Genomic DNA, 25,611 nt, shown 5'->3' with positions numbered 1-25,611 from the left:
TATTCTTGATTCAGTCTTGCAACCAGACCTGAATTTCTCTGTATCTTTGCCTCCCAACCTTGAGACCTACTTTAGTAGTCTCCCCGCAAGCTTTCCTGTTCACAGGAACTCTTTATTTTCTTGAGACTTACAGTCTCAGCACCCTTTGGTCCAAACCAGACATAGCCTTATAAGATTGCCTGACTCTTCAGCACAGTATGTTCCTTAGTAACTCTTCCCTTCTTTCTCCTTGATCTTAGATACCTCTATCCTCTTGATCTCTTGGTTAAATCCTCAAGAAATTAGTTTCAAGAACTTAGTTAGGAACAGGTAATTGTTTCCCTAACTAATTATTAAGTAAAATAATATTTACTGATAACTGCTCTCTTCATTCAAAAAATATTAACTTCCAAAATAATATTTTTTTTTTAAATTAAGAAAATAAATAGTTTTCCAAACTGCAGTAATTAAAATATTTACATAGTTTGGGGGATATCACATCTGCCCCCCCTAAGATGTAACATCGTCCCGATGTTTTCCTTCTAAAAATAAATTTGGAAAGGTCTTCTTCATAACCTAGTGATCTTCCCAGGTGGCCTCTTCAGGCCCAAAGTGTTTCCATTGCACTTTAACCTGGGTGATAACTCATTTCCGCAATGTTACTTCTCTCCAATCTAGTATACCTAGAGGCTCAACCAAGAACCCGCCTTCTGGTTCGACCTACATAGCAACAAAATGACTTAGGTCATCAATCAACTTCTTTCATATATTTTCATTTAAAGAAATTTTTTCTCGGATATTTTACCTGAATGTTTTGCTAATTGATTAAATGTTTAGGATCATAAATGTATTTGTTAAGTAAAGAAACATGGAAGACATTGTGCACACAAATGTGGCTGGGTAAAGCAAGCTAGTAAGCCACTAGCCTGGTCCGAGCTAAGATTTGAACTGGCCCGCGAAACCGAGGTGCTAGCTTAGAACATCCAGTCCATTGCAATGTATTTTTCTTAGCCTGTACTCTAATGTAAACATGGTCTCCTACTTTAAATTACCAAAGAATCTGTTTCCAATAAGCAAATTTCTTTTGCCGAACTTGAGCGGCCTTTAAGTTGTTTCGTACTTTCTTTACCATTTCCTCCATTTCTTCCAACATATCTGGTCCTAACATCAACTTGTCCTCTGGTCCACTCCAACTCAATGGTGTTCTAAACTTATGCTCGTATAATACTTCAAAAGCACTCATCTATAGAGATGTGCGGTATCCATTGTTATAAGAAAATTTTACCAAGTGTAAGTAGTCCTCCCATTTTGAGGGTTGTCGCATAGCATAAGTTCACAACATGTCTTCAACCACTTGGTTTACCCTCTCTATGTACCCATCCATTTGAGGATGATAAGCGGTACTAAAATGTAGTTGTGTGCCCAATCCTTCAAAAAGGACCTTCCAGAAGGTTGATGCAAATTTCACATTGCGATCTGAGATGATCATTATGGGTATCCCATGTAACTTGAAAATATTTTGCATAAAAATGTTAGCAACCTGTACCACTTTATAAGTTGATGGATTGGTATGAAATCAAGAGAATTGCTTAGTTTCTCTACCACTACCATGATGGAGTGATTTTTTCTTTTTGACTTAGGTAGTTTGGTGATGAAATCGATGGATATGGTTTACCATTTCCATTCAGGAATAGGTAAGGGATGGAGTAAACTTGTTGGGTGTTGGTGCTCAACTTTTATTTGCTGGCATTCCAGACATTTGGCTAAATATTCTGCTAACTCATTTTTCATTGCAGGCTAGAATAATTCCTTTCTTAAGGTAGAAATCATTTTTGGTATCCAGGATGGTCTGCACAAGGAATCTTATGAAATTCATCTAAAATTAAGTTTTTAAGATGTTTTTTGTTAGGTACATATAACCTCTTCCTATAAATCAACAATCCTTTTGTATTTACCTCATATCCTAATTGTTGTTCATGGTTGTTTGGAATTTTTTCTTTCTGCCATAAATGTTTGTATACTAAATCTTGCATGGCTATTTCACGAATGTAGTGGTGAGTAGATGCTTGAGCTGATCGAAGCTCTTTTGGTAGTCGGGGGTCCATTTAAAGGATTTCCCTTTCTTTTGCAAAGAAGTGATAGGATATGCCACCCTAGAAAACCCTTCCACAAACTGTCTATAATATCCAGCTAGACCCATGAATGATCTTATGTCAGCTACATCTTTCGGTACTGGCCATTCCATGATAGTCCTTATTTTCTCTGGATCTACTGCAATGCCATTCTTGGTGATGACATGTCCTAAGTACTAGATTTGATCCTTAAAGAAGTCACACTTGCTATATTTGGCATATAATTGGTGTTCTCTTAAGACTTGCAGAACAATACAGAGATGTTCCTTATGTTCTTCCATGCTTTGAGAATATATTAGTATGTCATCAATAAAGATTAATACAAACTTATCTAAATATTGATGGAATATGTTGTTCATGAGACACATGAAGGTGGCTGGGGCATTAGTTAGTCCAAAAGGCAACACTAAGAACTCATAATGTCCATAATAAGTTCTAAATGCGGTCTTTTCTATATCCTCCTCCTTTATCTGGATTTGATGATATCCCAAGCGTAGATAGATCTTTGAGAATACTGTGGCACCCTTTACTTGACCAAATAATTCATCAATACAAGGCAAAGGATATTTATTCTTAATGGTCACTTTGTTTAACTAACAGTCGTCCATACACATTCTCAATTTTCCATCCTTCTTTGCTCCCCAAGGGGACACACTCGGTTGAATATACCCTTTATCAGGTAGCTCTTGTAGCTGCATTTTTAATTCAGTTAGATCTAGTATGCTGATGCGGTAAGGGGCTCGGGAGACTGGGGCAATTCCCAGAATTAGCTCGATGGTGAAATCTATGTCTCTTTTTGGGGGTAGGCCTGGGATTTCCTCAGGAAATACATCTGGAAAGTTTTGTATCACTGGAATACTTTCTACAGAAACAGATTTATCTTTAGAATTAGTGTATCCTACTTGTATTGCATAGACTTGGCAGCCTTTTCTAATACATTTTGCTAATTGGGAGGCTGTTACAGGTCTTATATGCAGAGGCTTTTGAATACCTTGAATCTCCTGCCTTACTCCTTTCTCATCCTGGTAATTAATGGTTTTGGTCTTGCAGTTAATAAGGGACCAGTGCTTTTCCAACCAATCCATACCTATAAGAACGTCGTAGGACCCCAGGGGTAACACATTAAGGTCTGCTATAATAGTCTGGTTAGCTAAACTTAGAGGGCAATTGCTGACCTTGGACAAAAGTCTTCTTTTTGCTCTTGTGGCTAGTTGTACTAGCCATGGATTTTTAAATTTGACAGATTGCAGTTTACACTATTCTACAATCTTGGGGCTAATATAGCTTAGGGTAGCCCCTAGATCGATTAAAATAGATATAGGTCTGTAAAAAAATTTACCTTCAAATTCAACCATTGTTGGTTGAAACTCTACTTGATGGTCTTCAAGGGCGGCATTAATTTTGGGGATGCTCCTAGCCACCTCTCCCATGGTAGATGCTTCCTATATCTGTGAAATCTGATCAACTCCTCTGCGTTGTGGGCAGTTTTTGACATAATGCGGCCCTCCGCATCCCCAACACTATACAGGTGGTCTGTTATTTAATTCTATTTCAGATCTACTAGCTTGTTCATTCATCCTATTTTCACCTAGTACCTTAAATCTGGGCTGATTTCCATTTGTTTTATGGTTAATTGGACCTTTAAATGATCCCTTGTTGCATGTACCCTTGTTCCCTTTGTGGCTGGGAACAAATTTTCTCCCTTTTTTGTCAGCCCACTTCTTGCCTAAATCACCCTTGGGTTTGTTTTGCTGGTAACAGATCTATGCCTTATGAATAACTTCGTCCATGGTTTTTGGGTTGTCAAACTCCAACCATTCCTTCATGAATAGTGGGAGGTTACTGATGAACCGCTGCACTTTTTCCTTTTCTTCACGTATGTAAGGGACATACCGAAGTAGTGATGTGAACTTGGTTATGAACTCATCCATGGTCATCTGACCCAATCGGAGATCATGGAACTCTTTCGCTTTTTAATCATAAAATATTTCTGTTAGATATTTCTCCTTAAAATATCTCTGAAAATTCTCCCAGGTTATATTTTGTTCATTAACTCCTTGGACTGTTTTTACTTACTCCCACCATAATGTGGCCTTTCCTTGTAATTGAAAGATGGCCAGTCGACCCTTCAGATTATGGTCATACTCATACAACTGGAAATACTTGTTCATGTTAATGAGCCATGCCTTTGTTGCCTCTTCTTGTTCACCATCGTATAGACGAGGTTTAATTTTTCAAAATTCTCCTTGAAGTTCTGATTTCTGTCTTTTATGTATCTTGTGATTTGACACGTTATCTGATTCTTCTTCATGGTTTTCTTCACCTCCTTCTATCTCCATATTCTCAGTTTGATATTCTTGTTCCCCTATCATATTTCCGTGTTCAGGGCTAGGGGCTAATGGCTGATGGTTATGTCTATCAGATATACTTTTCATAATTTTCTCTTGCTCCTGCATTAGTCGTTCATTGTCCGCCCGCAGCCGAGCCATCTCATCTTTTAATTCTTGTACAGTTTCCAGGATGGTTGTATTATCATTTCGTGGCTCATCTCCTAACTGTACCCATACTTCGGGATTACCTTCTTGAAATGATGTTGGTCCTGTTCCCATTACTGTCCAATGGGGAGGGTTCCCCATTCTCCTCATGCTGACTATTTCCTACGTGCACATCAAAGTTGTTATTTTGTTATTCCAGAGGCCTCAGTTTAGCAACCTGAGCGCTCTGATACCATATGTCACACATCTACTAAGCATATACATATATAATTTTTTATTTATTTAACTACTATGAAAATACCGAAATCTCTATTGATATATAGAAATAATCATTCTATAGAATCTATTACACACAATCAAAGTAATTGAAAACTTTATTAAGGATAGAAACTGTTATTCAAATTTACATTGTGAATACCTCTCAGACTTTAGTCTACGAATTACATCGTGATATAAGTTCGAGATGAGGACATTTGTCCATCACTCGTGATGGCTCAGATTATCAAGTACACTTGTTTACTTTCATGATTTTTCTACATTAATGAACCTGTATTGTAAGATTTTACCACTATTGATGGAGGTCCAGTTCTATATTTACCTTATGGTTCACACTACTTGGCATTAACTTTGGCTGAATCGCTGCTCGACCTAGGTGGAGGTGGCGTCTTGCTGGAGTTATTACTACAGGACCTCATACATTGTAACCTTGGAATTCTCTCTGGATCAATGACATCAGTTTCTCCACTAGATCGGATGGAGGAGGGGTTTCTTGGTTTGTCTAACCCTCGAATGGGTATGTTCGCTCATCATTTTTCCTCTTTGGTTCATGCTCCTGGTATCTTCTGGGTCAGTTTGTATTCATAGTTTGAGGACCCTCTGCTAGGGTTTTTGTCAAGCTCTGAGTTCTTTTTCTACTCCCTGTATTCATTGTTAGGGTTATTTGCAATTCCAGGTTCCTATAAGGAGTCTGTTGGCATTCTTGGTGTGAACTTATCTATAGACGACTCACCCCTTCGGACCATCCAGGTAATTCTAATGGAGATTCTTGCTTGTGGTTTTTGTTTTCTATTGTTACATTTGCTGAACAGTCTATTAATCCTTGCTTTTTCCACCCAGTCGGGGTGGAGGGTTTTGTAGAGGTTGTGCAATGGACAAGTTGTGGGTCAAGCCTATTGCAAGGCCCTTAGTTCGATTTGGGGACTGGTTTATTAATATCCCAGGTATGCAAGAGTTCTGTATTGAATTAGAAGTTTAAGAGTGTGGCTCCATGGAGAGTTTTTGGCACTTCTCCTTGCCATGACTGCGATATTGATTACCCTCTGTAATTTTTAAATTTAGTTTTGAGTTTCTGAGGCCTTTTGGCCATGAACATGTTGCTAGATCTACCCGGCTTCGACTGGCTTAGTTATTTGTATATTTTTAATTATGCTGAGGGTGAAGTGATTCAAACCCTGGCTAGAATAGTTACAATTTGGTGCCGAGACTATTGAATGAAATATATGTAATCTTGTTTTACATCCTTAAGCATTTCTTGGAATACAACTTCCTGTGGAACAATTTTCAAATAATGAAAATGAAGTTTGTCTTCTAGTTATATCATTTATATTCAAAATTATAACTATGTGGAACCTTATAGCATTACTTGTTCTAAATCTCCAAAATTCGCGAACTTTACAAATATTAGTCTTTTATGTTCTTTTCTTGATACAATTTCAATAAATTGATATGACGGTTAACAATAATTTAATCAAGCTATCTCATTCTTGAATTACTGAAAATGATCATTATGTCTATATCATAATTAGGACAAAATCTACTTAATAAGCACTCATATTATTACTTATCTGTACCACTATCTAGCTTGAAATATTCCTGATTCAGTCTTGCAACCAGACCTGAATTTCTTTGTATCTTTTCCTCCCAACCTTGAGACCTACTTCAGTAGTCTCCCCCTGAGCTTTCCTGTTCATAGGAACTCTTTATTTTCTTGAGACTTATAGTCTCAGTGCCCTCTGGTCCAAACCAGACATGGCCTTATAAGACTGCCTGACTCTTCAACACAATATGTTCCTTAGTAACTCTTCCCTTCTTTCTCCTTGATCTCAGATACCTCTATCCTCTTGATCTCTTGGTTAAATCCTCAAGAAATTAGTTTTAAGAACTTAGTTAGGAACAGGTAACTGTTTCCCTAAGTTCTTAAAACTAAGGTAAATATTATTAAGTAAAATAATATTTACTGATAACTATTGTCTTCATTCAAAAAATATTAACTTCCAAAATAGTATTTTTCTTTTAATTAAGAAAATAAATAGTTGTCCAAACTGTAGTAATTAAAATATTTACATAGTCTGGGGGATATCACAACATACTATTTAATAAATTTAAAGATAAATTAAAATATTTAAAAAAAATTAAGATAAAAAGGAAAGAACAATTTTATTAACAGTCAACTTTTTTAAGATCAAAAATAAAAAATAAATATAGCATAATGAATATAAAGAATATATTTAGGTCAATAACCATAAATTAATTAAAATACCAATTTTTAAAAACAAAAAATCTAAAAATAAATAAATAAATAAAAATTAATAAAATTAATAACATCAAAAACTAATATATTAATTCATTACATCAACAAATGTATCATACTATTAGAGGTCAACCAAAAATATAGTAAAAAACAAAAAACAAGAAACAAAAACTTTTATGAAGGTTAAAAAATAGGTTAACTAAAACCTTATAATCTAATTCTTAATAAACAATAAATTATAAAAATATAGAAGATAACAAAACTTAAAATATGTAAATAAAATAATAGAAAATTTTCTTAAAAATCACTTTAGGGAATAAATATAACAAAAACATATATTTATAACAACATCTTTCGGTAAAAATCACATAAGAGCTATTCTCGTAGACACGCTTTGAACCAGCAAGTTCGGTTCATATTCAGGACAAGATGAAGAACGAGATCGAGGCATTGTAATAAATATATGTAGAGAGCTGCTAACTAGCCGTTAGTGAGTAACAACTCACTAACTAGTTTGGCTAAGAGCAGAAATTAGTAATAGGGTTTGACCGAAAAAAGTAAGGGAATCTAATTAAATAATTTAAAAAGTATTTTGATAAAATAATATTATAAATCAAGTAGTTATAATATGTTGACTTAATAAAATAATTATTTTTTATTAAAACATTCTATAACCCCTTATAACCCTATTAAATAATATTATTATATATAATATTCTAAAAATATTAATATTAATAGGTTTAATCCTATTCATATCCCCACATATTAACTAATATAAAACTAATTTTAGAGTCATAAACTAAATAATTAACTAGATGGATTAACAAACAAAAACATTATAAAAATATAAATAATATTAAAAAGTAATATCAATATGTTAACCAAGAAGTTAGGGGAGTAACAAATATTAAAATAATTAGGATTAAATAGTAATAAAATAGAAATACTATAAATTACAAAATTACAAATTGTTATCTATATATATATATATATATATATATATATATATATATATATATATAGGAAAAAAAAAGTCGGAATCCAGCTTTTGTTGATACTCCAACGATCATCTCTATTTAAATTAACAAGTCTCTTTTCAATTTCTAAGGCCTCCCTAAATTTACGATGATGAAAATGGTCAATTCTCACAATGACCCTAACATCTTCAAACAAAGCAGAGGAGCGTGACCTTCCATGCTTGAGGTCCGTAGCATGTTCACAAATCCTTTGGTTTTTTGATCGATTGGTCTCACCAATATAAGGAGTTCCATGAGAACAGGGAATGATGTAAACACCCTTCACATCCTTGGGGTTAAATCGGGTCCTTAACAAAACGAAGAGAACTCCAAATAGTGTTAAGGAGCCTAAAAGAATAATGAATCTTATGTTTCTTCAAGATCCTAGCGATTTTATCAGTGGTCCCTTGAATAAAAGGAAGATGAACTCTAGAAGACCAATCCTTGGGATCAATCTTCCTCTTAGGACCTTTTTCAGCATTTAGAAAAGCCCTAAGATCTTGAGACCTACTATAACCATTCTTATTAAAAGCTTGAAGGAGGTGGGTTTTCTCATCTTGAAGATGATTTTCGTCAGAATCTCGCAATGCCCAAGTGGCTAAGGTGTTGAGAACGCCTAGCTTTTGAGTAGGAAAATGATTGGAACTAGCATAGAGATATTGCTCTGTGCCAGTTTTCTTTGGAAACAATTGATGAGAAAAAGAACCGTCATCCTTCTTTGAGATAAGAACGTCAAGAAAAGGTAGGCTACCATCAACTTTGAATTCCATGGTGAACTTTATGTAACTCAATTGACTATTAAGATGATGGTAAAACAATTCCAAATTCTCTTTACCATGAGACCAGATGACACAAGTGTCATCGACAAATTTTTCCAAAGTTTGGGTTGGTAAAGAGCAGAAGACAAGGCTTTAGATTCAAATTCCTCCATGAAGAGATTTTCCACAATGGGGTTAAGGGGAGAACCCATAGCCACACCGTAGGTTTGCTGATAGAATTCACCCTCAAAACTAAAGAAAGTAGAGGTGAGACAAATTTTAACTAAAAGAGCAGTATCACGATTAGTGATGCGATTGATAACATCAATCGCCTCATTAATAGGGATATTAGTGAATTTGATCAATGGGTCTCACCAATATAAGGAGTTCCACAAGAACAGGGAATGATTTAAACACCCTTCCCATTGTTGGGGTTAATAAGGTCCTTAATAGAATGAAGAGAACTCTGAATAGTGTTAAGGGGCCTAAAAGAAGAATGAATCTTACATTTCTTCAAGATCCTAGAGATTTTATCAGTGATCCCTTGAATAAAAGGAAGATGAACTCCAGAAGACCAATCCTTGGGATCAATCTTCCTCTTAGGACCTTTTTCAACATTTAGAAAAGACCTCAAACCTTGAAACTTACTATAATCATTCTTATTAAAAACTTTAAGGAGGCAAGTTTTCTCATCTTGAACGTGATTTTTGTGAGAAACCCGCAACGTCCGAGTGGCTAAAGTGTTGAGAACACCTAGATTTTGAGCATGGAAATGATGGAAACTAGCATGGAGATATTACTTTATTTATTTATTTATTTATTATTATTATTATTTAACAATTTGTAATTTTGTAATTTATAGTATTTCGATTTTATTACTATTTAATACTAATTATTTTAATATTTGTTATTCCCCTAACTTTATGGTTAATAATATTGTTATTACCTTTTAATATGATTTATATTTTTATAATATTATTGTTTGTTAATTCACCTAATTATTTAGTTTAAGACTCTCTAAAATTAGTTTTATATTAGTTAATATTTGGGGATATGAATGGGATTAAACTAATTAATATTTATATTTTTTAGAATATTATATATAATAATATTCTTTAATAGGGTTATAAGGGTTATAGGTAGGTTTAATAAAAATTAATTATTTTATTAAGTCAACATATTATAACTATTTGATTTACAATATTATTTTATCAAAATATTTTTTGAATTCTTTAATTAGATTCGCATAGTCTAACTAGGCAGAAGAGTTGCCTGAAAAGTTATGGAAATTCTTGTCATATTTAGAGAAAATTCGGCAAGGATTTTTGTAAATCCAAGTTACAGTTGTTACACTTCAAAATTTTAGGTGTCTTAGACGTTTTTGATGGTGCTGAATCCATTTCCACTATCAAAAACATGATTCAAACACTACCTCTACAAGATTTTTTGAATTATTTTTGCCTAGATTCCAGCGGCTTTTAGCCGTCCACTCAATTTCTCCACCTCATTAGACGACTCCAATTAGATTCCCTTACCTTTTTTGGTCAAACCCTAGTACTAATTTCTATCCGTAGTCAAACTAGTTGTTACTCGCTAACGGCTAATTAGCTCTCTACATCTATTATTACAATGCCTGGATCTGGTTCCTCATCTTGTCCTAAGACGAACCGCACTGCCTCTAAACGAGTTCACAAGAATATCTCTTATGTGATTTTTATCTAAAAAAAATTATTATAATTATTATGGATCACAGAAGTCTAAATTCAAAAAACACATATATATTCATTAAACATATATAATAATGAATATGAAAAACTATGGTGAAACAAAAATAAATAAATTAAAATAAAATATTAAAATATATATAATTAATGAATAAAAAATATATATTAGGATCAATAACAATAAATTAATTAATACCATAAAATTTAAAATTGGAAAAAAAATATAAATAATTAAAAAAAGTTATATATATATATAAAATTAAATTTAAGAAAAAGATTATTCGATTAAAAGTCAAACAAAGATATACACCCAAACACCTTTAAAATTAAATTTTAATAAACTAATAAATCTAAAAACTTGCATAAAATAATAAAATATAAATTATCGAAATAAAATAATAACGAGTTTTGAAAAACATTAATGGTTATATATATTTACTTAATAAAAAAAAATACTGAGTAAAAAATGCAATGTGAAAGAATATAAAAACGATGATAAAATTAAAATTAAAGAAACAATTAATACACGATCATAAAAATTAGGAAAATAGAATAATTTTAAGAAAAATAATATTAACTAATAATTATTAAGTTATTTAAAAATTAGAAACAACCATATATATATATATATATTCTAATTTTCTATTTATTAATAATAAATATATACAATTTTCTATTTATTAATAATAAATATATACAATTTTCTATTTATTAATAATAAATATGGTATATATTGAAGTAATAGATAGATATCATATCTATTCAAATACATATTATTGAGTTTTAAAATTAATGGTAATATTTTAATCATATTTCTATTTTAAAAATTAATCTTTAATTTATTAGGACTTAAAGAAAAACTTATTGATTAAAAATAAAATTATGATAAAATATATAATATATTAATTAATGAAGATTTTCTTAAAAAAATCATATTGTTAATATTTCGTCAATCAGTTTAAGCGAGTGTGGTTTATCTTCATGACAAGATGAAGAGACAAATGTGAGAGGAAAGTTAAATAGGAAGATAGGTCATCCTAATGGCTAGAGGAAAACGGCTAAATTTGACCAAGGAGGGAAATTTATAATATTTATTAATATATTTAAACAATTTATTTATCTATTATTATAATTTAATCAAACGGCTATATTTGACTAGGGTAGGGAATTCTAATTTATTTAATTATTTATTTACTTAATTAACTAATTTATTTATGCATTATTTTATTGTTATTGAATAATTGTTTATTTGGTAATGATTTGGAAAAATAAGGATTAAAAATAATAACTAATGATAAGGAATAAATAAATACTATATATATATATATATAAGGAATATATAGATAAATATTAAGAGTGTAAAAAGAAAAAAATAGGGAAATAAATAATTTTTTAGCAAGGGAATAAAAATAAAAGAGAAGGTGTTAATATATATATGTGTGTGTGTGTGTGTGTGTGTGTGTAGCCCATGGGCTTTGGATTGATGGTGAATGGGTGTATTGTTAAGGCACTCCTTGCCTTGCGATAGGTCACCGGTTCAAATCCCCATGGGTGCTTAGGTAGTATTATATATATATATATATATATATATATATATATATATATATATATATATATATATATATATATATATATATATATATTAATTTATGAAGATGATAGATTAATAATAATAATAATATTATTATTATTATTATTAAAAATTGGTAATAGTAATAACAATAAATAAACGAATACTAATAATAAATGCATAAATAAAATAAAAATTAATCAATAAGTAAACAGAGAGGCTAATACTCTCTAATAATCAAAGGAAGGATAAATAAGGGGGACTAGAACATGAAAAAGACTAAACAAAGAGGAGAAAAAACTAGGAGGAGAGGGCGGGAATCCAATAGCTACTAATCTTCCAGCCATCATCCCTATTAATATTATTAGAAGACCTCTCAATTTCAATGGCTTCCCTAAACTTATGGTGATGAAAATGAGAGATCTTTGCGATGACCTTAGCCTCCTCAATGCATATATGATGCTTGGTCTTCGCTGCATGTTCTGCCAAAGCAGAAGATTTGGTCCTCCCATGCTTGATATCAGCAATGTGTTCCTTAATCCTTTGGTTAATAGACCGACCTGTTTCGCCAATGTATGAGGTACCACATGAACATGGGATAACATAAACACCTTTCAAATCCATAGGGTTCACTTGGTCTTTAACAGACCTTAGGGAGCTCTTAATGGTGTTGAGGGGTCTAAAGGTTGAGGGAACATTATGCTTCTTCAGGATTCTCGCAATCTTGTCAGTCGTCCCTTGGATGAAGGGGAGGTGAACTCCTGCAAGACGATTCAGTAGTGTCAGTCTTAACCTTAGGACCTTTCCTAGCTTTGAGGAAAGCTTTGACACCCTGTTGCCTACTATAACCATTCTGGACAAAGACATTAAGGAGATGGGACTTTTCATCAGAAAGGTGGTCTTCATCTGAAATTTGAAGTGCACGAGTGGCTAACGTACTGAGAACACCTATCTTCTGAGCAGGAAAATGATGGGAATTCACATGAAGATACTACTCAGTATGAGTATTTTTTCGATACACCTGATGGGAGAAAGATCCATCAGCTTTCCTTGAAATGAGGACATCAAGGAAAGGAAGGCAACCCTCAACTTCATGCTCCATGGTGAACTTTATGGAATCAAACTGATTATTAAGATGCTCGAAAAAACAATCTAACTTCTCAAGTTCGTGTTGCCATATGGAGCAGGTGTCATCTACATATATATATATATATAACCTTCTATTTTATTTTTATTCCCTTTTTAAAAATTTATTTATTTATCTATTTTTTTTTTTTTACACTTAATATTTATCTATATATTCCTTTTATTGATTTTTTTATAGTGTTAGTATTTATTTATTCCTTATCATTAGTTATTATTTTTAATCCTTATTTTTCCAAATCATTACCAAATAGACAATTATTCAATAACAATAAAATAATGCATAAATAAATTAGTTAATTAAGTAAATAAATAATTAAACAAATTAGAATTCATTACCCTAGTCAAATATAGTCGTTTGATAAAATAAGTCTAAGGTGATCTTTTTTTCGCACGCGCGTCGCTGCTCCCTCTACAAGCGCCCCCCCTGCAAACCCTACTCCCAACCATGGCTTCAGAGGGAGGCTTTGAGCCTCCTTCCTCCCTCCCCCGTGAGCTCTTGGCCTTCAAGCACCTAGTGGGCGAATGCAGTAAGCACCCAATGACAGCTTCCCAGCAGAAGTTTGTCAAGAAGATGGAAACAATTCTGACCATCGCCCTCCCAACTGAAGAGCCATGTCGTGCTACCCTGAATATTGCAGAAAGAGGACTCATCGGCCAGTTCACTGGGTTATGGCCATCACCAAGAGCCATCAAATCGTGGGTGCAACGCAACTGGAGACCACTGGTCTCAGAAGGAATTAAATGTCATTTTGTGGGTAAGGGTTACTTCGTTTTCATTTTTGAATGCATTGAAGACAGGAACCTCATTTTTAGAAATGGGCCATACTTCATGGGACCTCAGGGCCTTTACCTGAACAAATGGACCCTGGACTTTGATCCAGCTCAAGATGTGCCCTCGGCCGTTCCGTTTGGGTGTGCCTCCCCCATTTACCCTTGCATTGTTGGAGCCCGAAGACATTAGAAACTATTGGAAACACCCTTAGGAAGTACATTGATAGAGCAGACAGGAAGGGACAATACTCCTATGCCAGAATCTGTGTTGAGGTAGACTTGGAAGTTGGGCTTCCAAAAGCTATAAAACTAACAGTGGCAAATTGGTCACATGTGTAAGAACTGGATTACGAACAACTGCCCTTCAAGTGTAGGCACTGCCATGGATATAGGCACTTTGCAAGGAACTGTGAAAAGGAAACTGAAGAAGCAGTCGATAAATCAAAACGAGACCAATGGACAATGGTGCAGAAAACAACCACATCAAAGCAACATAAAAAATAGAGAGGGAAAGGGGCACAAGAGGGAAACAGTGTGCCAACCACAAAATTGCAGCAGGATGGGACAGCACCCCCACGAATAGACCTTCCCTCAAACTCCTTCGTAGCTCTCAGTACACAGGAGGAAACCCATGTTACGGAAAGTGACACAGAACAACAGGAAAAATCCCTTACTAATTGAGGAAGGAAATGAAGGGGCCTCCCCGGCCCAAAATGACTCCCCAGAAAGAGAAAACTCGTTACCCTCTTATGCAGACATGATAAGAAAGAAGCCTCTGGAACTAACAAGCTCATCTGAAGAGGAGACAAATGAAAGACCCTTGAAGAGGACGGGGCAGAAATCCCTCAAGGAAGTAAGAGAAGAAGAAGTAGAGAGGCAAAAAATTCAAGGAAGTCAGCCCACTCTAGAAATGTCCATAAGCCAAAACACCAGAGCACGACAACCAAAGGGAGGCCTCTCCTCCACCACCCCAAATAAATAATGTGTATAGTCTCTTGGAACTGTAGAGGCTTGGGGAACAACATGAAGGCAACAACTGTTAAAGATCTCATGAAAATAGAAACCCCATAGATCCTCATGCTCCAAGAGACAAAAATAGAAGGGGAACCCCTTCTTGAGTTAAGCAGAATGACCTGGAAGACCAAAGCTGGTATGGGAGTAAGCGCAAGGGGAACCTCAGGAGGACTTGCCACAGTATGGATGGAGGATATGTTCCATCTGGAGAATTCCTTTGAGACTCAACATTCGATTTACACCGAACTCAGACATAAAGCAAGTAAGCTCAGTCTCACCATGTTTAATCTTTATGTTCCTGTGCTTTACCTTGAGAAAAAAGAGTGTTGGTAAACACTTATAGATTTTGTAGAATATTATTTCCCCATGAACATTATAATAGTAGGAGATCTAAACATCATTCTCGACCCAAGAGAAAAATAGGGGGCAACAATAGCAAAGATCCATTGCTACCCCTTGTGGAGGACATAATTAAGCAATGGGATCTTCTAGATCTTAAACCAGAAAAGGGGAGATACACTTGGACCAACAACATAACAGGGGCAGCTCACATCTTAGCCAGGCTTGATAGATTCCTAGTGCAGAGCACTCTTTTGATGGACAAGAGAATAGTATCAACGAGAATCCTACCAAAGCTCACCTCGGACCATAAACCCATCCTCTTACAATTGGATGAAGAAGAAAACCTGGTGCCCATACCGTTTCGCTTCAGCCCCTCGTGGATAGAGCAGGAAGGGTTCATGGAAGTCGTTGATAAGGCTTGGTCTACCATGGTCATCGGGTCACCCAATTATGTCTGGGAGCAAAAAATAAAGAAACCAAAGTAGCTTTGAAAGAGTGGGTCAAAATGCCTCCCAATACCTACACCACACATAGGAAAGAAATTGTCCAACAATTAGCAGATTTACAATTCGAGATGGAAGATAAAGACATAACCACACATGAATTGGAGAAAGAGAAAACAACACAACTTGCCTCTTTCAGCTCCTTCAGAAAAGAAGAAGAATACTAGAGGCCTAAGTCTAGAAGCCTATGGGTAAAAGTAGGAACACAACCTTCTTCCATAGGTAGTTCAGAGCACGACTCTCCTGGAACCACATTTCAGGAATCATCACAACAAATGGGACATTTGCCAAAGGTTTTTCCCAAGTCAAAGAAGCTACTAAAACTCGCTTTCAATAGTTATACTGAGAGGATGGAACAAGAGATGAGGTGATTTCCAATGACTTCCTCTCCCAGATCCCTTCCTTGGTCAACAAAGAGAATAATTGAAATCTTATGAAGCCTTTCACTGAGGAAGAAATCAACAATGTAATTTGGGACATGGAGCCTGACAAAGCCCCAGTCCCAGATGGTTTCTCGGCACATTTCTATAGAGCCTGTTAGAAAATCATCAAATCTGACCTACTAAGAATGGCAAAGGTTTTCCAGGAAAAGGCTAAAGTGGGAGATAGCACCAAACCCACCTTTCTCGCCCTAATACCTAAAGAAGTGAATCCAGCCACCTTTGACAGATTTAAACCCATTTCTCTAGGTAATGTCTCTTACAAAATTATTGCTAAATTTCTTGCAAATAGAATGAAACCTTCGTTGTCCAGACTCATATCTCCCAGTTAAGGAGGCTTTGTAGCAGGAAGACATATTTTAGATAATGTGATACTTGTTTAAGAATCCATGCATCCCAATCATCAAAGGAAGGAGCAATGGATGCTGATCAAGTTGGATATGACCAATGCCTTTGATCAAGTAAAACTTTCATTCCTATGCAAAGTTCTACTTACCTTCGGATTCAACCCAGCTTTTGTGAATCTGATCAAGGCTTGCACAGACAAACCATGGATTTCCCCACTGGTTAACGGCTGACCTACCTCCTATTTCCAAGCTTCACAGGGGCTAAGGCAAGGATGCCTGCTATCTCCCTTTTTGTACATAATAATGGCAGACACCCTGAGTAGGAAACTAAAAGCAGAAAGAAATAAAGGTACTCTCCCGTGCATCCGACCGACAATTGGACTAGAACCAATCAACCATGGCTTGTTTGCAGATGATTCTCTTCTCTTGGGAGGAACTTCCACTAGAATAACAAAGGAATTCAATGGGACCCTGCAGAGCTTCTACACCATCTCAGGAGTGCTCATTAATAAAAGAAAAAGTGCAGTGTACAACTGGAACAGAGAGGAGCAACTACACTCCAAATTGCTAGAATCCTGGACTTCCCGAGCTATGCCTCCTGGGACAAAATTCAATACCTGGGACTGCCTTTAACTCTGGGGGAAAATCGAGCCTCACTATGGAATGAAGCCATCAGCAAGATCAAAACAAAGATAACTGCTTGGGGTGGGCAGTGGCTTAACTACGCTAGCAAGTTAATTCTCATAAATTCTGCCCTTTCCACTCTCCCTATCTATCAGGCTTTCTTCCTCCTGGCACCAAAGACAATCATGGATCAGATATCACAGCTGCTCAAAACCTTCCTATGGTAGGGAGGCAAAGGAAATGAAAAGAAATTTCACCTAGTAAGTTGGGACAAAGTGAAAAGGCCAAAGTTGGAAGGTGGTCTCTAGAATAAAGACCCTGGACTGGAAAACATCACTTCAGGAGGCAACATCATTTGGCAGCTCTACTCTAATAAACATCATCTAGTCACTCAACTACTCCGGAATAAATATCTCCAAGGAGTCTCCTTGAGAAAACTACAAGCAGATAGAGTTCCCAAAGGCACACTGCTCTGGAATCTCTACGGAAAAGGGCTTGCTACCTTCAAAAAATAGCTTTATAGGGTGCCTGAAAATGGAGCAAATATCATGATATGGAAAGATAAAATCATGGGAAATTCTCCCCTTGAACACACAGTGGAGTTAGCTAATCTCTGTGATTAGCTCTCCCAACACGGATTGCACAGTCTAGCTGACATTTCTGTCTGGGACAATCATGGGCACTGGAAAGAGTGGGCCTTCAACAATCTGCCAACACATTTAACGAAACAAAAGAAACTTCTCTTGGATAAGCTAAAGGGATCAACACCAATTAACCTACATACATCGGATCGCTGGAGATGGGGGAAGACAGGGGTCTATACCCCTGCACTTGGTTTTGCTACCCTAAAACCCACACAAAATCAAGTCATCAACCCCTTCATCTGGCAACGTACATGGGACACTTATGGTATACCCAAGGTGAATTTTTTCACTTGGTTACTTATTCACAAGAAAGTGCTGACAAGTTAAAATCTTGCCTATAGAGGCATTATAGGGCCACACTGGTGCATTTTGTGCAGATCGATATCTGAAAACATTGATCACCTCCTTGTAAGTTGTGCCTTTGCACAATCGGTATGGGCCCTTGTCCTTCAAGGCCTAAATGCACCTATCCCTATCTAGTGTACAGTAGTGGAACGCTTTTCCACTTGGACTGAAAGGTACCCTAGGGCCCTTAGAGCAAATTCTCTGTGGAATCGGATCTGGCACTCCATTCCCAAGTTCATCTATTGGAAGCTCTGGCTAGCCCAAAATAATTGGATATTCAACAATGTATCGTCCTCTCCCTTGTCTGTGGTTAAAAAAGCTAAGGCGGCTCTAATGGAGGCTCAAGGGAACTACCCTAGTAACTTAGATAACACTCTCATAACTGAAGAATGAAGCTGGTTGGGTACCCTTCTCATTTGGGTCAGAAAAGAAGTACCTGCTCAGCCCACATTCAGTCCTACTTGGCACATCAGAACATCATATGTAGAGTTCCAATCCTGGTGGAGGAAGCAGAGATAGGTAACTATTTTCTTCGATGGCGCCTCCAAAGGAAACCCAGGGATATCTGGTGCTGGTGGTGTGGTATACTCTCAGGATGGCTCTCGTATAGATAGCTACAGCTGGGGACTAGGAAAGAGTACGAACAACTAGGCCGAAATTCTAGGGATTCTTAAAGTCTGACAGATTTCCCAGGAATAGGGCAGCATAGCCCTCCAGGTCTTTGGAGATTCAAAGCTCTTGATAAAGATAGTAAACACAGATGAGCATCTAAGCAATCTGGCACTCAATAACACTCTCCAGAGGCTGTGGGGCTTATTTATTTTCTTCAACTCTTCCTCTTTCTTTCACATTCTCCGCACCTCAAATAAAGAGGAAGATATTAAAGCCAACAAGGGATGTTATTTTCCTCAGGGGTTCCTCAAAAGAAATTAAAATGAACCCAGGTGGACCACCATTCCGTAGCTTATCAGCAATGCACCAAGCAAAACAAGCCCCGAGCAACCGTTGGATCTCAACAATCACGGGTCCAGATCCAACATCAGCTGATCTAATTAGAACTACTAGAGCAGACCATTGGATTAGACTAAGGGTCATCGCTCGTGAAAGAGTGCAGAAGTTAACGAAATGGAAAGGTAGTTTTCTAGCCAAGAGTGGGTTCTTAGGCGGTACAAATAGTGGTAAGTGGTATCATAAGCCTGGCTTCGATTCCACTAAGAGGAGGATATGTAGTAGCAGTGGAGGGTGGGGAAATCGCTTTATAGGGTGATCAAACAATCAGTGTATTATTAACCTGAAAGATATGGGAACCACCGGATCTAATCAAAATAGATCAACGAGAGAGCTTCAACATATAGGTCGGCATATCAGGATTCAGCATTTAGTTGAGACAAGAGCTTCTACGATGGGCCGATGAGTGCGGACCCGATAGGGTTTTGTGCCTGAGCCTATAAAGCCTAAAGTCATAAAAGGAAGAGAACCATCAGATCCAACCAAAACATGTCAACAGTGGAAGTTCATTTTAAAAGTTGACCGATCAGGATCGGGGTCTGGCAGAGCCAAGAGCTTTGAGAAGGGCTGATGGGCGCAGACCCGAAATGGTTATGCGCAGGAGCCTAAAAAATTTGAAGTTCACCAGTTCAAATCGCATATCGGTCGCGGAAGTGGAGGGTTGCAAAGAGAACCGAGGATGTGCCAATCCTCGACACCAATAAAGGTGGAACCTCGAACAATTAGTCAAGATTGTACTATGGCAAAAAGGAGTGTTTTGCGGAAATTCTCATTATAATGGATTATAAGAACTCAACATTGTTGGAGCTAAGAGCTTTACGAAGGACCGATGGGCATGGACTCGAAATGAGTATGTGCAGGAGCATAAAATATTTGAATTCTGTGAGTCTAAACTGTAAATCGGGTCGCGGAAGTGGAAATGGAGCAAATATCATGATATGGAAAGATAAAATCATGGGAAATTCTCCCCTTGAACACACAGTGGAGTTAGCTAATCTCTGTGATTGGCTCTCCCAACACGGATTGCACAGTCTAGCCGACATTTCTGTCTGGGACAGTCATGGGCACTGGAAAGAGTGGGCCTTCCACAATCTGCCAACACATTTAACACAACAAAAGCAACTTCTCTTGGATAAGCTAAAGGGCTCGACACCAATTAACCTACATACATGGGATCGCTGGAGATGGGGAAAAACAGGGGTCTATACCCCTGCACTTGGCTTTGCTACCCTACAACCCACAAAAAATCAAGTCGTCAACCCCTTCATCTGGCAACGCACATGGGACACTTATTGTATACCCAAGGTGAATTTTTTCAATTTGTTACTTATTCACAAGAAAGTGCTGACATGTTAAAATCTTTCCTAGAGAGGCATTATAGGGCCATAGTGGTGCATTTTGTTGAGATCGACATCTGAAAACATTGATCACCTCTTTGTAAGTTGCACCTTTGCAAAATCGGTATGGGCCCTTGTCCTTCAAGGCCTAAATGCACCTGTCCATATCTAGTGCACAGTAGTGGAACTTTTGTCCACTTGGACTGAAAGGTGTCCTAGGACCCTTAGAGCAATATCTCTGTGGAATCGGATCTGGCACTCCATTCCCAAGCTCATCTATTGGAAGCTTTGGCTAGCCCAAAATAACTAGATATTCAACAATGTATTGTCCTCTCCCTTGTCTGTGGTTAACTAAGCTAAGGCGGCTCCAATGGAGGCTCAAGGAAACTACCCCAGTAACTTAGATAACACTCTCATAACTAAAGAACGAATCTGGTTGGGTACCCTTCTCATTCGGGTCAGAAAAGAAGTACTTGCTCGGCCCACATTCAGTCCTACTTGGTGCATCAAAACATCAGATGTAGAGTTCCAATCTTGGTGGAGGAAGCAAATATAGGTAACTGTTTTCTTCAATGGTGCCTCCCAAGGCAACCCAGGGATCTCTGGTGCTGGTGGTGTGGTATACTCTTAGGATGGCTCTCGTACAGATAGCTACAGCTGGGGACTAGGAAAGAGTACCAACAGCTAGGCCAAAATTCTAGGGATTCTTAAAGGCTAACAGATTGCCAGGAATAGGGCCACATAGCCCTCCAGGTCTTTAGAGATTCAAAGCTCTTGATAAAGACAGTAAACACAGATGAGCATCTAAGCAATCTGGCACTCAACAACACTCTCCAGAGGCTGCGGGGCTTGCTGATTTTCTTCAACTCTTCCTCTTTCTTTCACATTCTCCGCACCTCAAATAAAGAGGCAGATATCAAAGCCAACAAGGGATGCTATTTGCCTCAGGGGTTCCTCAAAAGAAATTCAGATGAACCCGGGTGGACCACCATTCCATAGCTTATCAGCGATGCACCAAGCAAAACAAGCCCCGAGCAACTGTTGGATCTCAACAATCACTGGTCCAGATCCAACATCAGCTGATCTAATTAGAACTACTGGAACAGAACATTGGAGTAGTCTAAGGGTCATCGCTCGTGAAAGAGTGCAGAAGTTAACGAAATGGAAAGGTAGTTTTCTAGCCAAGAGTGGGTTTTTGGGTGGTACAAACAGTGGTAAGTGGTATCGTGAGCCTGGCTCCGATTCCACTAAGAGGAGGATATGTAGCAGCGGTGGAGGGTGGGGAAATCGCTTTATAGGGTGGTCAAACCATCAGTGTGTTATTAACCCGAAATACATGGGAACCACCGGATCTAATCAAAATATATCAATGACAAAGCTTCAACATATAGGTCGGCAGATCAGGATTCAGCGTTTAGTTGAGACAAGAGCTTCTGCGATGGGCTGATGAGTGCGGACTCGATGGGGTTTTGTGCCCGAGCCTATAAAGCCTAAAGTCATAAAAGGGAGAGAACCGTCAGATCCAAACAAAACATATCAACGGTGGAAGTTCATTTTAAAAGTTGACCAATTAGGATTGGGGTCTGAAAGAGCCAAGAGCTTTGAGAAGGGCTGATGGGCGTATACTCGAAATGGTTATGCGCAAGAGCTTAAAAAATTTGAATTTCACCAGTTCAAATTGAATATCGGTTGCGGAAGTGGAGGGTTGCAAAGAGAATCAAGGATGTGCCGATCCCCGACACCGATAAAGGTGGAACCTCGAACAATTAGTCAAGATTGTACTATGGCAAAAAGGAGTGTTTTGCGGAAATTCTCTTTATAATGGATTATAAGAACTCAACATTGTCGGAGCTAAGAGCTTTACGAAGGACTGATGGGTGTGGACTCGAAATGAGTATGTGCAGGAGCATAAAATATTTGAAGTCCGTCAGTCTAAATCACATATCGGGTCGCGGAAGTGGAGTGTTGCAAAGAAAGCCAAGGAGGTGCCGATCCCCGATACCGATAAAGGTGGAACCTCGAACAATGAGCCAAGACTGTACTATGGCAGAAAGGAGTGTTTTGCGGAAATCCTCATCATAATGGTATATAAGAATTCAACACTGTCAGAGCAAAGAGCTTTGCGAAGGATCGATGGGCGCGGACCCGAAATGGTTAAGCGCAGGAGACTAAAAAATTTGAAGTCCATCAGTCTAAACTGCATATCGGTCGCGGAGGAGGAATGTTGCATAGAGAGCCGAGGATGTGCCGATCCCCGATGCCGATAAAGGTGAAACCTCGATCAATGTGCCAAGACTGTTCTTTGGCGGAAACAACTGTTTTGCGGAAATCTACCTCATAATGGTATTCAACCCTCATGGAAGGCTTTTGGGGTGTTTTACATACAAAATTCTGGGGCTCAAATCTGACATCGCCGATAGCCATCCTCTGATGCGATTTCTCGGGGCTCGCTAATCGCTTCTCTTTGTGACATAAGGCACCTCTTTGCATCCTTATTTAGTCGACGCGATGAACCTTTAAGTTCCAAAACTTTAAAGGATTTGTAAGAAGTAGAAAGGCACAATGACCTTAAAAACTCCTTGTAATGTCGGTTGTTCAGGCCACGGCCCAATTGTTGATTTATAATATATATATTAACCATTTTAGTTAAAAGAAAAAATATAGCCATTTGATTGAATTATAATAATACATAAATAAATTGTTTAAATATATTAATAAACATTATAAATTTCCCTCCTTGGTCAAATTTAGCCATTTTCCTCTAGCCGTTAGGATGACCTATCTTCCTATTTAACCTTCCTCTCAGATCTGTCTCTTCATCTTGTCCTGAAGATGAACCACACTCGCTGGTTTGAAAAGCGTCGTTCAAATATTGACAATGTAATTTTTTCCGAAAATCTTCGTTAATTAATAAATTATGAATCACATAAGCTTAAATTCAAAAATATATAATAATTAAAAAAATAATACTATAAATTTAAATCATATATTTGTTTGGTAAAATTTCAATTTATTAATAACAATGAAATATATTCGTTAACTTTTATAATTAAATGTAATATGTTTATTAGATGTATTTAAAAAAAATAAGTTATTATATAGTGTTCAAGTTGGAGTATTTCTTTAGTCCTTTTAGTGAAATCTTTTTGCATCTCTCATGTTGGCCAGCTGCAAGCACCAGTTTTTAATGACTAACATGAACGGTCGTCCTCAGATACCTTATAAAGAGGCCAAACTGCAATTAGAAAAATGGCATGAGAATCAGATTTATTTTTTTGGCTACGTGCAGCTGAACTTCAACCGTGGATTCAGTGTTTTTAGGGTTTTTTATTTTTATTTTTTTATTGTTTATTGTTTTTATAAAATAGTCCTGGCGTGCCATGCCTAAACTTTGTATCTCATCACGAATTTAATTTAAATTATTTTTATTTAATTAAATTAATAAAATAAAATAAAATATAATTTAAATTAATAAAATAAAATAAAATCACCCAGCGTGTAATCGTTTCAAGAAGTTGGAATTACATATAAATGTCGTACGCAAGGCATTCAAATTGCCACATGGCCGTTGTATCATGCATGCACGCTGAGGTCTACGCGTTGTAGGTTGTGTCCTCTACTTCATCGCATCAACCGAACAAAGACGAAATAATTCAGTTCTCGCTCCTCTGCTTCATCGCAGTGCTCTTAGCAACGTTTAACTAATGGAGCACCAGAGATTGAGATGAATACAATCTTTGAAATGAGCTTTAAATTATTACAAACCGTGCCTACACCGATGGATACAGTCGTTCATCTTTCAATTGAGATAGTTATAGCTATTTATGTCGTTTGTTTTGCTGTCTACGGGTTATTTCCTGTCCTATCCTTGATATTTTTCGGCCACTAGATTCTTTCGATTCAATCCATGGAGAGATGGTCTGTTAAATAAATTGTTTGTTGAATGAATACTTTAGTAGTATCAATATTATAAAGTGTTTCTTAAACTGGGCAGGAGATCCAAAGAGTGTATTCAAGTGAATTATTTGAATTTAATTGCTAGAAAATGCATTTAACGTAATAATGGTTGTTGATATAGAGAATATTAGGACCAAAATCACTATTTATATCGGACCTAAGTGTTGATCAACGCTATTTTGTCCACTACCCAACCTCTACATCATTTAGGACATTATCATATCAACTTAGATGGGTTGACAGTGGAGAAATTATCATAAGATCTTCTAAGTATATCTTAAGCCAAAAGGGTGTTATTTTGTTTGATTTAGTTTTTTTAATTTTGATGTCTTCTCTTTAAATATTTTTAAAAATAATTTTCTACACATAAGTTTGTGTTATTTTTTATTGCACAATGAACCTAAGTTATTTAGTGATAATGTGCTGAAAAATAAATAAAATAGCAAAAGCAATGACATTTCCACCCAGTGGTTCTTATTAAAAATAGAACACATATAAAAATTAATCAAAACTTGTATTTTTTTTAGCCTACCATGTTACTTATGTCAATGGTTGATTTAGTATTTTTAAGGTCATATTTCATATAATATTTCATATTAGGAACAAAATTAAAATATTTGAACCTTTACCTCGTGAATGTTTAAGTTCTTATACCATGGTGTAAAGTTTAAGGTAGAGCTTAACTTCATAAAAGTAATATATTGTATAGCTTCACCTTCACATTTTGTCTTCCAACTTAGGTTTCAACATTTTGACCATCTATGGCAAATGTTAGTTCCAGATAATTTTAAAGTTCTAAATTTTGAGTAATGTTACAAGGCATTGGAAAGTAGAACAATGACAATCTCAATAATGATAACCTTAAAAGAAAAACAAAAAACATTGTACTATACATAAACAATTACAAAATTTAATAGTAGATAAATTTT

At 36.4% G+C, this 25,611-nt stretch overlaps 1 protein-coding gene across 1 annotated transcript; it reads right to left on the bottom strand.

Moving 5' to 3' along the window:
• Window positions 1–2,704: 2,704 nt before the first annotated feature.
• Window positions 2,705–3,196, bottom strand: LOC149250509 (uncharacterized). Its single transcript, XM_089453676.1, has one exon. The coding sequence runs from the start codon at window positions 3,194–3,196 to the stop codon at window positions 2,705–2,707; it is 492 nt and encodes a 163-aa protein (XP_089309802.1).
• Window positions 3,197–25,611: the final 22,415 nt, after the last annotated feature.

This window comes from Pinus tabuliformis, chromosome 7 (genome assembly GCF_031772625.1).
Source record: "Pinus tabuliformis cultivar Carrire ecotype Pingquan chromosome 7, CPIR1, whole genome shotgun sequence".
Lineage (NCBI taxonomy): Eukaryota > Viridiplantae > Streptophyta > Pinopsida > Pinales > Pinaceae > Pinus > Pinus tabuliformis.
Note: the sequence above shows the minus strand (reverse complement) of the source record. Positions and strands in the feature narration are given on the sequence as shown.

What these genes read in the sequence shown, in the direction of transcription:
- LOC149250509 (XM_089453676.1), bottom strand. Translation starts at nt 3,196, where the DNA reads ATGGATTGGTTGGAAAAGCACTGGTCCCTTATTAACTGCAAGACCAAA.